Source organism: Hydra vulgaris, chromosome 11 (genome assembly GCF_038396675.1).
Source record: "Hydra vulgaris chromosome 11, alternate assembly HydraT2T_AEP".
Taxonomy (NCBI): domain Eukaryota; kingdom Metazoa; phylum Cnidaria; class Hydrozoa; order Anthoathecata; family Hydridae; genus Hydra; species Hydra vulgaris.
In genome coordinates this window covers 33,879,507-33,898,533 of record NC_088930.1, presented here as the reverse complement: position 1 = coordinate 33,898,533, position 19,027 = coordinate 33,879,507, and the positions used below count along the sequence as shown (strand labels likewise).

The following is a 19,027-nucleotide window of genomic DNA, read 5'->3' as shown; positions in this document are numbered from 1 at the left end:
CCTCTTTTGCAATCCTAATAAGTGATCCTTTCTTAGAACCAGTATTACTTGAAGTTGTATCAAAGCATGCTCTGCATACTTTTGAAATGAGGTCATATTCTTGTAGTATTTTCATGATTCCTATATTCATATCTTCACCTGTAGAAGACGGCAAGGCAGGTACTCCAAGAAGATGCGACACCCCCTCAATAACGAGCACAGCTAATCTTTCATTACTCAGTCTTTTTCCCTGATTCATTTCAAACAAAGTCTTTCCGTCAAAATGAATTATACACGGCCTTCCTTATAACTATTTTAGCAATTTCTGCAGTATCCTTGGCAGTTTTTTTCATCTTCCTTAATGCTGTTGAAGCACTGGCTTTGCATTTTGCGATATCAACTCAACAATCTTGAAGAATTGCTCGAGTTACTTTTTTGTAAGAAATTCTGGGAGATATCATTTGCTGTAGCTATGATAGATACATTTCCATCAAAAATATTCATAGGGACTTTGGCAGTAATGTTACAATCATCTGCTCTTCTATGACGCCAAACTTCAGGTTCGAATTCTGAATCAGAATCAGCACTAGTGTCAGTGAAACTCAAGTCTAATTCTGAGGTAGAGTCAATCTTAGGAGATTCGTCTTCTAGCCCTGTCCTCTTCCTCACACCTTCAGAAACCTAAAATTTATTTTAACATGGTGTATGTGTATTAACAAATAGTGTGTGTTAAATTAGCAAATTTTAATAAAAAAGGTCAAATTAACCTACTAAAAACAACATAAAACCTTTTTGCTAAATTTTCTATCTTCTGATTCCAAACTAAAATGTCTTGGTCCTTCCTGGTCTTCCAAAGTTAAATCATCGTGCTTATCTTTATCTGAGCGTTTTTTATCCTTCCTAATTTGGTTCTTTAAATCTGTAGAACCAATCCAAAACAGCTTTTTCAAAAATGAAATAAACTCCCCTTGATTAACCTTGTCTCTAGCTGTTCCTCTGTATTTATTTCTACTCAAATCTAAATACTTCTTGTCCATCTTCATTAGGTTCTTGATAATATTTTAATCTGACATTACTTGAAATCCTGCTTTAAGCCATGGTCTTTTAATTAAGCCTAAAATGCATTCACAATCATCTACTTCACATCTCTTGTAACCCTGAATCTTGTTAGGAGGGCATGATAAAATTGTTGACTTCTTAACATCATGAGGAAGTAGTGATCTTCTGTAGGCAATGTGTTGAAGAATATCCATTCCAGTAGGGAGTTGAAGACCTTAAGAAAAAAAAAATCAATATTTTAATTTTTAACATAAAGTTTAAAGATCAAAACAATTTTTTTAAATTAGATATGTAAATGTAGTAGCTGGTTTAGCCTCATTTATGACAAAAAGTTTGCTTTTCTTGATCTGAGAAACCTTCTCTTCTCAATATCTTTTACAATTTTTTTTCCCATTTTTGTATTCAATCTAAATAGATTTAATGATTTGTAATTAGTTAAAAACTTCAATACAATTTTACTATATATTGTAATTCGATTAATAACAATCAAGTAAATACAAAAGTTATTTACAAAAATAAAATAATGTAACGCAATTTCACGTACAATTTGTTTATAAAAACTCTTAGTGACTTAAACATACAGTGCAAAATCTTCAGCACATTTTCTTCTGCATTATTTTATAAGAATTTTTTTATTGTTGCCGATTTTCATAACCTTGCGTAACATAAAATTTTCATTTTTTCCTTTCGTATACATTGTTTTAACCAAGAATATGTAAAAAACATGATGACATACCCTTTTAAAATGAAAATATAGATAACAAATAACAAAAAAAAAAAAAAAAATGGAGATCATTTTTTCATTTAAATCCCCCTCAAACTCTCTGAACACACCCTATTTTTCCTTTTTTGAAGTACAATTTCTTAACAACTTTAGTCTTGAGGGGGACTTAAAAGTCACCCGATTGACCTAAAAAAGTTTTTGACTAAGTTTTAGCATATTTGCTCCAATTTTAGCTGGGTATGTACTTCGTTTTCAAAAATTCCCTCAAAATGACTACCCCTAATATATATATTTATATATATACAGTATTGTGAAAAAGTTAAGAACCACTAAATAAAAATAAAATAGTCTTTTTTTTTCAAACATATTAAATATAGCATGAGAAAAAAGAAAAAATTTTTTTTTTTGAAAGTTAGTTAATAGAACCTATAAAAAATAAGGATTAAATATTATGTGAGTTGAATGAATTAAGAAGGGAATGGAAGCTTTCAAATGGACGTCAAGCCTGGCATCACTTGTGCGTAGGAAACTATTAGCTAACAATATGTTATGGAAAAAAGCTGTTCTAAAACCGCGACTTACCAAACGACATATAAAAAAGCGAAAAGAATTTTGCCAAAGCGTCAAAGAATGGTCTAAACAAAAATGGAGGACAGTAATGTTCAGTGATGAGATGAATATCGAGGTTGATAACCGAAAAAACCCAATTATGATTCGCAGACAGCCTTCAGAAAAATATAATCACGTTTGTATCATTCAAAGAACAAAACAAGGTAGCGGGTCGGTTGGAATATGGTGCTGCATGACATATTATGGTCTCGGTATGTTTAAATTATATGATGGTCGACTCAACTCTACTTATTATGTCGATATTTTAAATAACAACTTGTTACCGTCAATTGATGCACTTGAGCAAAGCGTTCCGTTCATTTTTCAGCAAGACAATGCACCATGTCACAGGGCTAAAATTGTCTCTGAATGGTTCGAAAGTAAAAATATTGAGCGTCTAACTTGGCCACCAAATAGCCCAGATCTAAATTGCATTGAAAATCTTTGGAGTTGGCTTGATAAAGAGATTGCCAAGAAAGCACCAAGGAGCCTTGAGGAGTTGTGCAATATTTTACCAGCAATACTTGGAAATGTTCCCAAACATATTTTAGAGAATTTAATAGACTCAATGCCAAATCGTATAAATGAGTACTTAAAAATTCATGGTAGAATTACGTGATATTAGGTGGTAAAAATTATCGTTTTTTATTCTGTGGTTCTTAACTTTTTCACAATTTTTTTAAAATAAAAATTACCTATAAAACTTTAAATACATTTTTTATATTTAATTAAAAGTTTTTATCACTATTATTATTTTTTATTTTGTTTGTCTATTTTCTAAAATTTATTATTATTATTCTTTTTACCAGAAAAATATATTCGGTTAAAAAAAAATTTAAAAATAAAAATAAATTATGATTTGTTTTTTTTGTGGTTCTTAACTTTTTCACAATACTGTATATATACATATATATATAACTATATATATAACTATATATACAACTATGTATATAACTATATGTATCACTATATATAACTATATATAACTACATATATATATTTGTATGTATATATATATATATATATATATATATATATATATATATATATATATATATATATATATATATATATATATATATATATATATATTTATATAACTATATATACAAGTATATATATCACTATATATAACTATATATATATACATATATATATATATATATATATATATATATATACATATATATATATATATATATATATATATATATATATATATATATAACTATATATATATACATATATATATATATATATATATATGTATATACATATATATATATATATATATATATATATATATATATATATATAATATATATATATATATATATATATATAATTAGTAAAAAACACTTATCTAACTTTTATCTTCGACTCGGAGTTTCACCATCGCTGGATCATCAGGAAGAGTTCCAGCGATGGTGAAACTCCGAGTCGAAGATAAAAGTTAGATAAGTGTTTTTTACTAATTAATTATTGCTCTGTTCTTTAAGAACATTGAGCACTCTATTTGTAAAATACACTAACATAATTTACATATATATATATATATATGTATATGTAAATTATGTCAGTGTATTTTACAAATAGAGTGCTCAATGTTCTTAAAGAACAGAGCAATAATAAATTAGTAAACACTTATCTAACTTTTATCTTCTACTTGAAGTTTCACCATTGCTGGATTATCAGGAAGAGTAACTAAATCTCAAAAAAAATTCAATTTATAGAAAAAAATATTTTACAGGAAGTTATAAATTATTATAAAAAATTTTTTAATTACTATATTTTTTTGTTAACGGGAAGTTACAGAAAGTAATTATTAAATAATTTTCTTTGGAATGGGGATAGTTTAATTTGGTCATTTGTTTTTATAATTTTTTAAGAGGTATTTATTTTCGTGCCTACATTTAGAAATTAATTCAGATTTTTTATTTAATAAATTTTCTTGATTTAAATGAGTAATTATTTCAAATTTTTCTTGCAAACATAGCATACATTTTTTGGAAATGTTATTATAGGCAGGGGCAGATTTTAGAATAGACCATTGTAAATTAAAATTTTTCTTTTTTTCTTTTAAATCCTAAATATATTTTGAAAGCATAGTCTCTTTTGAATATTTTTTGTGTTTAAACGATTGTTTGTGGTTGGCATAACGTTTTTTCCATTCCCCCTCGGTTAAGCCAATATATTGTTTATCAGGGTTATTTTGAGAGGAAACAATGCACTTGTAAATTACATTTTTCGAAAGGCATTTTTCATTTAGAGGGCAATCTATTTTTTGTTTACAATTACAATAATCAGTGTTGTTTTTCGTTTATATGTTTATTTTTATTAATTAACACGTAGTTGTGGCCTTTTATAATTTACCTATATTTGTTGAAACATTTTTGCTGTACGGGGGTTGAACCAAATTATGTTTCTATTTCTATTACGCTTTTTTGCAATTTTCTTTTCAAATTTTAGCTCAAAATTTTGAAAGCCACTTTTTTTAAGGGCATCTTCATAAACGCGTTTAGAGGAGTTAAAAATATTTTCATTAGAAGAGTTTTGGTTTAGCCTATTGTTAATTGAAATTGAAATTTGTTTTAGAATTTGAGGGGGATGGTTCGAATTCACATTAATATACAATAATTCGTCATTAGGTTATTTGTAGGGCTTATAGGAACTTTCTGAGAGGTTAAATGTGACATCAAGAAAATTCACTATTTTTCAATTTATATTTATTTTAATTTGGAAACCAATATTTTTAAAAACTTTAATATCTTTTCTAATTTTATCGAGTTGTGGTCCTGAATTTTTATGCATTATTATTAAACCGTCGTCGCGATAAAGACCTAATTGATTAATTTGGATTATTTTAGCTAGGGTATTTAAAATATATAAACCTACAAATTCGCAAATTTCTGCTCCGTCGTAACTTCCCATTGTTACATCAAAGCATTCGTGCGTGGTTTTTTTCTTCCACGTTTCCTTATTAAAATAGAGTAAATTTTTTCTGCAGTGCTTAATTATACGAATAGTGTCCTCAGTAATTTCTAAATGGGATTTTCCAAATTCTATTGTTTTATCTAAAATTTCTGGTGTAATTAAGGGGTAAAAATCAATGATATCAAATTGTATAAATATGCATTCATTTTTATTGTTAATTTTAAAATTTGCGAATTTGTAGGTTTATATATTTTAAATACCCTAGCTAAAATAATGTCACATTTAACCTCTCAGAAAGTTCCTATAAGCCCTACAAAAAACCTAATGAATTATTGTATATTAATGTGAATTCGAACCTGATGATCCAGCAATAGTGAAACTTCAAGTAGAAGATAAAAGTTAGATAAGTGTTTTTTACTAATTTATATATATGTATATATGTGTATATATATGTGTGTGTGTATATATATATATATATATATATATATATATATATATATATATATATATATATATATATATATATATATATATATATATATATATATATATATATGATAATGAGTCATACATAAATTACATCACACAATTTTTGATAATTTTAAAGCCCTACCTACCTTCCTAGTAACTAACCTTAATTCTTCACTGATTACCTTTCCTCCAAAAATAATGACACAAAAAATTTGTAACCATTCTCTTTCCTTAGAGGAGGTGAAGAGTTACAAATAATCTCATATGACATTTGTCTCAAATATATAATTTTAATATCCATATATCCAACAAGATTGTGTAGCATTGTGGGTATCACTATGTTACACAAGAGAGCAGTTATGAGTTCAAAGCATGGAGAAGGATGTTTTTATTCTTGTAACATTTTATGTTTTATTTTGAAGTGTATACTTTATGAATTCAAAATCAAATTCATTTTGACGTAACTCTATACATCATCTAGCTTACTTTGATGTGGAAAATTAGGTTGAAAAGTCATTATAGGTAGAGAAAGTAAGGCTGAAAAGTAATTAGTGGTAGAGAAACTTCCTCTGTGTCTTCGCTACTGTTACTTGCTGAATCTTGAGATGGAACATTTAAAAATCACAATAATTTTGACGCAAGGTTGATATTATTTTTTTATGCCTAATTTATGACTCGAGCTAAAACATCTTCTTTTATAAAAGAATGAAAAAACAACATATAGCAACTTCAACATACACATAAATAACAGTAGTGTTCAAAACTTCATTAAAAAATTAATGCATAGTAAATACTTCATGTTTAATTAAATTAAATATAAGACTTTTGGAGAGCATGATGAGAAGTATACTTACATTTTGTGGTGGTTGTAGTACTAGTAGGCTGTCATCACATGGGAAAGGTGCTGGAGATAATGGTATGTCTAGATGTTAAAGAACTTGAGTAATTACCTATTTTAAAGTATCAATTAACAATGTATTTTTCCATCTACAATATACATATTATTGTCTGTAACCCACTACTTTTCTTTCCTCATCTAAGCCTATGCTGCAGAACTTTATGGGAGAACCTCATTTAAAATGTTCCATGAGGCGCTGATGATGCATGGGCGCCTGGTTGCTGGTAGGTGCTAAAAATGTTAAATTCTAAAATGGTAGATGACAAAGATATATTTTTTGGAATTAACAAAGAAAATTAATTAATAAATAATATATAACAATAAATTTAAAGTGGGTGAAAATGTGTAAAAATTTGTAACATTGTGTTATTGTTGTTTGATAATACTTTTATTATTTATTTAATTCATAACTGTATCATTTATATTTTTATTGATGATATAACTGTAGACTGCATAAGTGATTAATATAAAGGTAGAAGTAGTGGTGTTTAAATCATCACCTAACATAAATAAAAATAGCTGCAGTAAATAGCTGAATGAAAAGTACATACATTGACTGAAGGGTTATGTTTGGCCAGACACTTTTTTAATTAAAAGAAAGGTTTTTTTAGATTCTAACTAAAAAAAAAACTAAAGAATTATTGCAAAATAAACCCTTACCCCTTCACAAACCATCACTTAGTCAATATCTATCCCCCTCCCCAGTATCCTATGATGAAACATGTGGGTAACCCCTAAACCAAGATTTGTTTTAATCTGACTATATGTGAACTAAAAACAATTATATAACATGTTTTTTAATGCAGATGTATTAATATAAAATTCATTTTAAGTTTTGACCATTATTATAAATGCTTAACATACATAATACTAACTGTTAAACTGCAATAGCTCTGGCAAGTCCTAAACATTATCATTATTAAATTATTTATTTTAAGATTTCTATGACCAGAATATAATAATAAGTTAGAGAACATTTTTTTAAAAAAAATACTCTAACACTAAAGGGTGTACCTCACCATTTCTTACATATGTTGAAGGGTGTGCAATACTTTTTACTATACCTTTTTTCACCATACAATATTTAAGTATAGCTAACATATGACTCATAAAAATATTTCAGAAATAAACTATATTTAAAATATAAATAAAAAAGACATTAAAAACACTAAATAAATATATAATTAAAAATATTTTTCAAATAAGAAAGAATAATTGAAAGGAAATCAAGGATCTAATAAAATTAATTTGATGCATAACTACCCTGAATGGATGTACTATTACCCTTGAATAGAAGTTAATTAGCCTTGAATAGATAAATTACTATCCTTGAATTGAATATTATTAGCCTTGAATAGATAAACTATTACATTCAATGGTTAATACCCATGAATAAACGTATTATTACCCATAAATGAATAAATTATTAACCTTTAATAGATGTATAATTAACCTTGAATGGATATTTTATTACTTTTGAATGGATGTGCTACAACCCATGAATGAATGTATTATAAACCTTTAATAGATGTATAACTAACATTGAATGGATTTATTATTACTTTTGAATGGATGTATTATCCTTGATTTCATTGAAAAATGCAAAAAATTATTTTTAAAGCTCAAGAAAGTTACATCATTATTCATTCCAAAGATACCAGTAGCAGTTATTATACAGGTCTTTTTATCAAACCAGCGATTAACACAGTCTCCTAAAGCACAATTTTCGAAAGCCTAAATTAAATATTGTTTTTGTAATAATTAGTTCAACATTTTCAAACTCTTTATATATAGAATTTTTATAAATACATTTACATACTATACATACAGATTCATGTATCCCATATGCTCATTTATTTTATATGTTTATTAAAGTGATGAATATATGATAAAGTATTTCAAAAAAAAAGCAGTTATTTGAGTTTATGTTTGAATTTAAGTTTAAGGTTTAATTTAATGTATTGCTAATATTATTTTAAAAATATTATTAACAATAATTTAAAAAAAATCAAAATTAGACAGACTATATGAAATTTTTTATTTAACAAAACATTTCCAAAAAAATTCTGCAATTATAAAAACAACTTTTTAACTAAATAAAACAATCTTTATACAAGAAACTTTGTTTGAAATCTGTCAAAGTTTGTCTCTTAAGAGATTCATGTATATGTTATATCAGACCTTGTTTTAAATAAAAAATGCTTTACGCGTTTGCCTAACGTGAATTTGATGTCTTAAAATTTTCTTTGTTTTTTTAATTTTTAAAGACATAAACTTTTTTAAATTACTGCAATAATATTAATTACCACAAAACAAGTTAAATATTATCTAACTGGATTTTTATTATTACTATTAGGGAATGTTTATTTTCTTTCAATTTTTTTTTTTTTTTGTATTAAATAATAAAATTTAAATTACATTTTTAAAAATGTTTGATATAAACAAATTTATTTCTTTTCTCGACATTTGCATAAATGAATTGAAATATATTAAACTTTTTTAATGATTATTTCTTGAATTTCTAATTGCACTTTGCAACTAAAAATGATTTTTTATTTGAAAAAAATTAGCGAGTAACAAATTAGGTTATTTTATTTACTTTATTTATTAAAAGTTTATTATCTTAATACCAATTTTGTTGTGAAAGCAAAGATTATTTTTCCAAACACCATTTATTAAAATTATATCGCTGTACATAATATTTATTAAAAAATAATTGCTTTAACTTGCGTTATAAATAAAGTTTAACTTATGTTTTGTGCAAATTTTTGATGCAGCTGTTTATTTTAACACATTTATTTAAAATTTTAATTTTTAGCAGTGTTCTTATATGATGTAAAACTTTTAACTGCAAAAATTATGTTCTATTTTTAAACTGTAAAAATTTATGAAATAAAATATTTTAAGTTAGTTGTTATTACTTAGTTGAACTTATAAAGTCTAAATAACTATGTTACTTTATGATATTATTTTAATAAAAAATACTAAATGTTTTTTCTTATTTTATTATATTTGCGACAGCAACCTTTTTCTACATAAAATTAAAACATTCATGTTATTTTGTTAAAAAGAAGATTCAAATACAGTATATTTTTTAACTAGCGAAACTGAACTGCCTATTTATATATAGTTTTATTTATATATAGTTTTCGAATTAAAATAATAAAACTATAAATAAGAATTTGGATTTACAACAATGAAGCTTTAGTAAACAAACATTTTATGGAATTTCTGAAAAATTATACTAATTTCATTGAAGGTTTAACTGGAAAATTTTAATGGCATAAATAGCTTTTTATTTTTGGCTGCTTTCGATAGCTAAAGGGTTAATAATGTATACAAAAAAATATGTCATCAACTACAAACAGTTGTTTTCTGTTACTGAATATTTCGATAAATTAATTAGCTTAATAGTGATTAAGTTATCGTAGCTTTTAATTTTATTTGAGTTTTTTTTAATAAGTAAGTAGCGCTTATATCTAACATAATTGTCATTCATACTTTTGTAACAAACTTTTTTACATAATCATCATCACTTCTTTTATCTTACACTTATAGAATAACCTTAAAGTTAAAAAAAGATAAAAAGTTGCTTAATGGAAATTGCTCCAGGCCTACGTAAAATTGCTTAACGCATACATAAATTGCTGGCAGCTTAATGCTTTAAAACAAGGTCTGCTCTATACTAATCAAAATAATCCAAAATTTAAAAGGAAAAAAATATCAAAAACTAATTTTAGTCATTTAGGTTAACAAAGCTTTAAAAGAAATTAAACAAATTGACAAAAATGAATATAAAAAGATAACCTGTTGGGAAGTGTAAGTTTCTACATCATCAAATGCAACTACCCATGCAGCTTCATTGATAACAGAAATATTAGTTCTATTCTGAATATCCAACTCACACAGATTTGTATATGCCTATATAAAATATTACAGTTAGTGTAAAAATGTTATAAAAATATACTATAGGCAGCAGAGGTCAAAATAAGTGTTGGACATCAGCGCTGTTCAGACTGTTTCTGAGACTTATTTGAGGGGGGAAACTAACCACTGTTCATTTTTACTGAAAAAATGAACAATAATTTTTTACCCTCCTTTAGCAGGTCTCAAGAATGGACTAAAAAGGCAGTGATGTCTGACACCTATTTCGACCCCTGGTCAGTGTATTGTGTAGTGCATGATTTTCTTTTGAAGTAAAAGGTTACCAAACAAAAAAAGCTGCTCACACAAATCTTTTTCTAATCTTAATTTTAAGCAAGACAAAAATATTTAGACAACTCATCATTCATCATTCATCATCATCATCATCATCATCATCATCATCATCATCATCATCATCATCATCATCATCATCATCATCATCATCATCATCATCATCATCACCATCATCATCATCATCATCATCATCATCATCATCATCATCATCGTCATCATCATCATCATCATCAAAAATTGTTGTAAAAACAAATATATTTGGTGTAGGATATTTAACCAATTAAACCTGATAAACATCTAGTTAACTCTTAAATATATATAAAAATAAAATCTTATCTAAATAAATTTAGACCATCTTGGCTAGGTATATATTTTTTTAATTTAAATAGATAATTATAAATTAAAATATTCAATACATAGTGTCATCAAACATGACAGTCTGCAGCATAAAATGATAAATACAATTTACCTTATACCAAGAATCACGATCAGTTGATGTCAGAGAGCCAATAGAAAGGCCATCTCCGGACATTTTGCATATACCAGCAATGATCAAAAGCTGACTGAAGAAAAAAATTAGTTGTAATTAATCAATGTTGTAAAATACAGGATAAAATTAAATTGAAATACTTGTGTTGTTTCATGCAATTATTAAAACAACATGTTGTTTTGGTAATTGCATGAAACAACACAAAAATACAGAAATAAATTAAATTACAACAACTGAGGTAAGTCTAACCATAAACAACTTTTTAAACTTAGTTTTATGTATACATTAGTAGTATGTATACATAGTTATATGTATACATTAGTAGTAATTTTATACTTCAACATTGCATTAATTTTAAATAATATAAAAACAAACTATAAATTGAAGATTTAAAGTTTGAATTTTATAAATGCAAGTTTGAATATGCTGAGCTTTTTGCTAACCTCAGCTATCAACCCCAGCTAAAAATAAGACTTTTTGCAAACCCATCCCAAGTAAAATTATAAGATTTAGCAGGGGTTGATAGCAGGGGCTACAAAAAAATTTATAATACTTTATATATTATAAACTTATGCATACATTTACTATTTATTAAATACTGACATATATATACACACACACAAATATATATATATATATATATATATATATATATATATATATATATATATATATATATATATATATATATATATATATATATATATATATATATATAGAAACAACTGTAAAAAGGTTTTATCTAACACCAAAACCCGCTATTCTCAGGTCATGAAATCTCGTATCTCATCTCAAAAATTAGGCTCTCGTGACTTCTGGAGAATCTTTAATAATATCAATAATAAGGGCAAATCTATAATTCCACCTCTCTTGTATGGTTCAGACTTTGTCACCTCACCTAAAGACAAAGCTGAACTGTTTGCTAAAAACTTTTCATCAATATCATCTCTTGATTCCACTAATTGCGTTCTACCTGATATTGCCAACAAACAGGTTGATCCATTGCTTGACGTTCATATCACTCCAGCATCTGTATCTAAATTGATCTCCTGCCTAGACTCTTCTACAGCTTGTGGCCCAGACAACATACCTGTTATTGTCTTGCAGAAGTGTTCTCCGGAGCTGTCGTCTATACTCTCAAAACTATTCAACAAGTGCTTATCAGAGTCTTGTTTTCCAGCCTGCTGGAAAGCGGCATCTGTTATCCCTATCTTCAAAAATTCTGGGGAGCGATCTGATTCGTCTAACTACCGTCCCATAAGTCTTCTTCCTATCATAAGCAAGGTTTTTGAATCTTTAATTAACAAACACTTAATTTCTCATCTTGAATCTAATAACTTACTTTCTGACCATCAATATGGATTTCGATCTTCTCGTTCTACAGCTGATTTGCTAACAGTAATAACTGACAGGTTTTATCGTGCATTAGATGAAGGTGGAGAGGTTAAGGCCATCGCTCTTGACATTTCAAAAGCGTTTGATAAAGTTTGGCATGCTGGTCTTCTCCATAAGCTTTCTTCTTATGGTGTATCCGGCAACATCTTTAAGATCATTGAATCCTTCCTTTCCAATCGTAGCATAAAAGTTGTCCTCGATGGACAACACTCTTCTTCTTATTCTGTAACTTCAGGGGTTCCTCAAGGTTCTATCCTTGGCCCTATACTCTTTTTAATTTACATTAACGATCTTCCAGATATTCTCAAATCTAAGGTGGCATTGTTTGCTGATGATACTACCATTTATTCTTGTCGTGATAAGAAACCAACACCCTCTGATTGCCTGGAGGGGGCATTTGAGCTTGAAAAGGATCTCACTTCTGCTACAGCATGGGGCTCACAGTGGCTGGTGAACTTTAATTCAGATAAAACTCAATTTTTTTCAGCCAATCGTTATCACAATAATTTAGATCTTCCTATATTTATGAACGGTAATGTACTCGATGAGTCACCTACTCTTCATCTTCTAGGATTAACTCTTACTTCCAATCTTTCTTGGAAACCATATATCAAATCGGTTGCAAAATTAGCATCTGCTAAGGTTGCATCTCTTTATCGAGCTCGCCACTTTCTTACTCTGGATTCAATTCTCTATCTCTATAAATCTCAAATCCGGCCATGTATGGAATACTGTTGCCATATATGGGGCGGATCTTCTAATGATGTCCTTTCTCTTTTAGACAAGGTGCAAAAACGCATTGTAAACATAGTTGGACCTGCTCTTGCAGCCAACCTCCAACCATTATCACATCGTCGTAATGTTGCTTCTCTTTCTCTTTTCTACAAATACTATAATGGGCACTGCTCTAAAGAGCTAGCGTCTCTTGTGCCATCTACTAAAATTCATTCTCGTGTTACTCGTCATTCAATTAAGTGTCATCCTTTTTCTGTGACTGTTCCTAAGTGCTCCAAAAAGGCTTATTCGTCTAGTTTTTTTCCTCGAACATCAGTTCTTTGGAATTCGCTTCCTTCATCTTGCTTTCCTGATTCATTTAATTTGCAATCTTTTAAATCGTCCGTCAATCGTTATCTTTCTCTACAACCTTCATCTTATCTCTTACAGTAACTTCCAACTTTAATTAGTGGCTGCTTGCAGCCTTGTTGGAAGCGAAGATGTTTAAAAAAAAAAAAAAATATATATATATATATATATATATACAGGGGTGGGCAGTTTTTATTGACTGTATCAAAAATGCCATAAATATTTTTCCCTCTAAAAAAAAAAAAGTTTGCCAACTATACTATGTGGTCTATATATGTTAACTTGCTGGTCTAAAAGAGCAAAACTTGCAAACTTATTGATCTAAAGTTCATTGATGGATCTATGATGGATGTACAGTGGCTTATAGTGAGTTCCCTCGTCCCTTTAAAGGGGAAGAACATTACTTGATTTACGCGACGTTAAAATCATCCAGTTAAACTGAACACTTTTTAACGAAATAATAGTTTACTTGTCTTTTATGACTTTAAATCATGACTAAAACCATTACCGAGCCCTTATCGCCATTCTATGTATTTACATTTAATTCTTGGTATTCCTATTACCAGTCAATGTATTTATGACAAATAATACATACAAAAAATATCATATAAATTTATATATATATTTAAATCAACAAAATATTTGTGTTTATTAAAATATGTTTCGGTCTGCAAAAAATTGGGGGTTTATATTTGAAAATGAAAATGAGAAATTTAATTTAAATTTGTTTAAAATTCAATTTTTCAATTTAATTTAGTTTTAAAAAACATCATGCTTTATTTAATGGCTTCTTTTATAAAATATTAGATAACTGAAAAAGCCACTGTAAAGATTTGTATAAATTTACAAAAATAATTTATAAAGATTATCATATTTTTAATAATAAACTTCATTACTTCATTACTATAAACTCTTTGTCAAACAATGAAAAAAAGAAACAGGTTTCAAATCAAATAAAAAATAGAACTAAAGTAATTAAACTTTTTTAATAAAAAATATATTGCTTTAAATAAATAAGGAATGCTTTTAAAATCCAAAATAGCAAACTTCAGGCATATTACAATTAAACACGATAAGATTAACAAATCTCAGCAAATAATAAAAACAAAAGTGTCAATGAATAAATGTCAACCTAACAAGACAAACTGAACACTATGGTTCTTTGTTTAAAATGACATAGGTCTAGTGTTTGGAAGAGAAAAAGCAGCATTAGTAGAACCAGCCCAAATATGACAACAGTATTTTATACAGGGACAAATAAGAGATATGTAGAGGTAAAGAATCAGGAGAAAAGAAATGGGAAGCACGATTAAGAGAAGCAACCTTAGCAGATGCTAATTTAGCAATCGATTGTTTATATGTTTTTGTGAAAGGTCAGTAGTAAACGATAATCCAAGAAGATGTAAAGAAGAGGACTCTGTGAGAGGGTTGCCATTCAACAATATAGTAATGTTGTCAATATTGCAATAGTTTTTTGCAATAAATAACTTAGTTTTGTTTGAGTTAAAATTAACAAACCACTGTGAGCCCCAATCTGTTACAGAAGTGAGATCAGATTTAGGATTGACTGCCTGTTTTAAGTAATCGAAAAGAGAAGACTTTTTGTCAAGACAAGAGTATAAAGTTAAGTTAATGTAAGGTCAGGTTATCCTGGTAATAAATATTTATATTTTATAAATGTCAGGTCAGGTTATCCTGCTACTGGTAAAATAAAACCCAGTACAATCTGCTTCATGTCCTGCTGCCTTGTAGGATACGCCTTTTTAGGCAAAGGCTAGGAGATGCCAACTCCAACTTTAAACACCCCCGGTCTTGGAGCCTTTGATTGAGTAAAGGCTAGAGTCGGTGTCTTAATAAAAATACTCATCTAGGGCAGATGTTAAATGCATTCGACAATTGTCATTCTTCAATTGTAGAAGGCCTCCCTAGGCAAAGAGTTAAGGGGTAAACAGATTCTATCTGTTGACCAGCCTCACACCCCTTCTTCATCTATTAGGCTGGCACAGATCTATTTTTAATACACTGTTTCCAGTTTAGGATGTTGAATGCTGGATCTTCTTGACTCAATGCATGGGTTTTGCTTGTGTCTCTGTTTTTATGACTAAGCAACTCATTCAATTATCTCCTAATGAGGGTACGGCTCTAAAACTCAGTTTTACGGTTCTGAGGCCAGCTGGTAGTCAGATTTCCCGAACTCTGTGGTAGCTCTCAGAGAAGCTGATTCAATCAACAGCTGAAAAATATCAAAGTATTAAAAGTGCTATGTTGTGCACGGATGGTGTCCCTGTTTGTACTTTTGGTGTGCATTGCCGAGGCCACATTTGGAGCCCTTTGCTATGGCTTAGGGTTTATAAATAGTAATGTGGCAACTGCTTAGCTATTAAACAGTGTTCTGAGTACTATCTATGCTTTGAGTCAAGTTCTTCAGGAAATTTAAAAATGAATTAAGTACCAAAAACTATAAAACACAAAAAACAATCATCGTCACCAAGTTCTCTAAACCTATCATTCACTAATATTCGTGGTCTTCGAAGTAACTTTTCTTCTGTTGGCTCTTATCTCTAGCAAAGTTTACCAGACCTACTTGCTCTTTGTGAGACTAATTTGATTTCAGCTGTCTCATCTTGCAATCTTAGAATTGTATTATCTTTCTTTAATTTGTAAAGACTCCATTAGTCACATGCTTAGCCTGGGCATTTATATTCGTAAGAACTCACCTATTTGTCGTGAAACTAGATTTGAATCATCAGAATATTCCTTCACGTGCTTTAGTTTAGCACCACTTCACTCTATCGCCTTTCTCTTTGTTCTATATCGCTCTCCTTCATCTCAGAACTGCACTCTTTTTGATGTCATTTCAGATCATATTGACCAAGCCCTCTCTCTTTATCCATCAGCCGTTTATTGTTGTTGTTGGTGACTTTAATGCTCATCACACAGAATGGTTTGGCTCTAGTGTCAGTGACTCTGCAGGCATTAAAGCCCACAACTTTTGCCTTTCTCAATTCCTAACTTAAATAGTTAACTTTCCAACTGGCTTTCCTGACAACCCGAATCATTTACCTTCTCTACTCGACTTATGTCTTGTTTCTGATCCAAGTCAGTGCTCAGTTTCTCCACATTCACCCTTAGGTACTTCTGATCACAGTTTGATCTCTCTAAAACTAATATCTCATTCTTCCCCCTATTATTGTACCTCCTACAACTACCTAAAAGCTGACAGGGAGTCTTTCCATGATTTTCTTCGTGATGGCCCTTAGGTAGAAATCTTTCGTCTTCCTGTCGACAAATGTGCTTCTTCTTGGATTCAGGCTGGCATAGAATCTTTTGTTTCCTCTCGATGATTCCAGGTCAAGCTTCACTCTCCTCCATGGTTTTCCTCACACTGTGCCGCTGCGATTGGCAATCGAAACCATTACTTTCATATATATAAGCAAAACAATTCTCCAGAAAACAGACGTCTGTTTATTACTCCTAGAAATCATTGTAAAAAGGTTTTGTCTAACGCCAAAGCCCGCTATTCTCAGATCATGAAATCTCATATTTTATCTCAAAAATTAGGCTCTTGTGACTTTAATAGTATTAATAATAAGAGCAAGTCTTTAATTCCACCTCTCTTGCATGGTTCAGACATTTGTCACCTCACCTACAAAAGAAAGCTGAATTGTTTGCTAAAAACTTTTAATCAATATCATCTCTTGATTCCATTAGTTGCATTCTACCTGATATTGCCAACAAACAGGTTGATCCATTGCTTGACATTCATATCACTCCAGCATCTGTATCTAAAGTGATTTCCTGCTTCGACTCTTCTACAGCTTGTGGCCGGACAACATACCTGTTATTGTCTTGCAGAAGTGTTCTCCGGAGCTGTCGTCCATACTCTCATAACTATTCAACAAGTGTATCAGAGTCTTGTTTTCCAGCCTGCTGGAAAGCGGCATCTTTTATCCCTACTTTCAAAAATTCTGGAGAGCAATCTGACTTGTCTAACTACCGCCCCATTAGTCTTCTTTCTATCATAAGCAAGATTTTTGAATCTTTAATTAACAAACATTTAATCTCTCACCTTGAACCTAATAGCTTACTTTCTGACCGTCAATATGGATTTTGATCTTCTTGTTCTACAGCTGATTTGCTAACAGTAATAACCAATAGGTTTTATCGTGCATTAGATAAAGCTGGAGAGGTTAAGACCATCACTCTTGACATTTCAAAAGCTTTTGATAAAGTTTGGCATGCTGGTCTTCTCCATAAGCTTTCTTCTTATGGTGTATCTGGCAACATCTTTAAGATTATTGAATCCTTCCTTTCCAATCGTAGTATAAAAGTTGTCCTCGTCATTTATTCTTGTCATGATAAGAAGCCAACAATCTCTGATTGCTTGAAGGGGGCATCTGAGCTTGAAAATGATCTCACTTCTGCTACAGCATGGGGTTCACAGTGGCTGGTGAACTTCAATACAGATAACATTCAATTTTTTCAACCAATCGTTATCACAATAACTTAGATCTTCTTATATTTATGAATGGTGATATACTCTATGAGTCATCTACTCTTCATCTTCTAGGATTAACTCTTACTTCCGATCTTTCTTGGAAAGCGTATATCAAATCTATTGCAAAATTAGCATCTGCTAAGGTTGCATCTCTTTATCGAGCTTGACACTTTCTTACTTCAGATTCTATCCTCTATCTCTATAAATCTCAAATCCGGCCTTTTATGGAATTCTGTTGCCATATTTGGTGCGGACCTTCTAATGATGTCCTTTCTCTTTTAGACAAGGTGCAAAAACGCATTGTAAACATAGTTGGACCTGCCCTTGCAGCCAACCTTCAACCATTATCACATCGTTGTAATGTTGCTTCTCTTTCTCTTATCTACAAATACTATAATGGGCAATGCCCTAAAGAGCTAGCGCCTCTTGTGTCATCTACTAAAATTCATTCTCATGTTACTCATCATTCAATTAAGTCTCATCCTTTTTCTGAGACTGTTCCTAAGTGCTCCAAAAATTCTTATTCATCTAGTTTTTTTACTCTAGCATCAGTTCTTTGGAATTCGCTTCCTTTATCTTGCTTTTATGATTCATATAATGTGCAGTTCTTTAAGTCATTCGCCAATCATTATCTTCATTTTTTCTTTTCCAGTAACTTCCAACTTTAAT

At 29.4% G+C, this 19,027-nt stretch overlaps 1 protein-coding gene across 4 annotated transcripts in view; it reads right to left on the bottom strand.

Annotated features, from left to right (window-relative positions):
* LOC100205473 (peroxisomal carnitine O-octanoyltransferase) overlaps nt 1-19,027 on the bottom strand; it is a 76,389-nt gene that overhangs the window by 26,730 nt on the left and 30,632 nt on the right. For all 4 annotated transcript variants that reach the window (XR_010641915.1, XR_010641916.1, XM_065810853.1 and 1 more), the window contains exons 6-8: nt 11,362-11,455; nt 10,482-10,595; nt 8,310-8,408 (exon numbers count right to left, since the gene is read on the bottom strand). Coding sequence is in view for 2 of the 4 variants with exons in the window: in XM_065810853.1 (XP_065666925.1) it covers nt 8,310-8,408; nt 10,482-10,595; nt 11,362-11,455 (307 nt within the window). In the remaining 2 variants the exon portion in view is untranslated. The remainder of the gene's footprint in view (nt 1-8,309; nt 8,409-10,481; nt 10,596-11,361; nt 11,456-19,027) is intronic.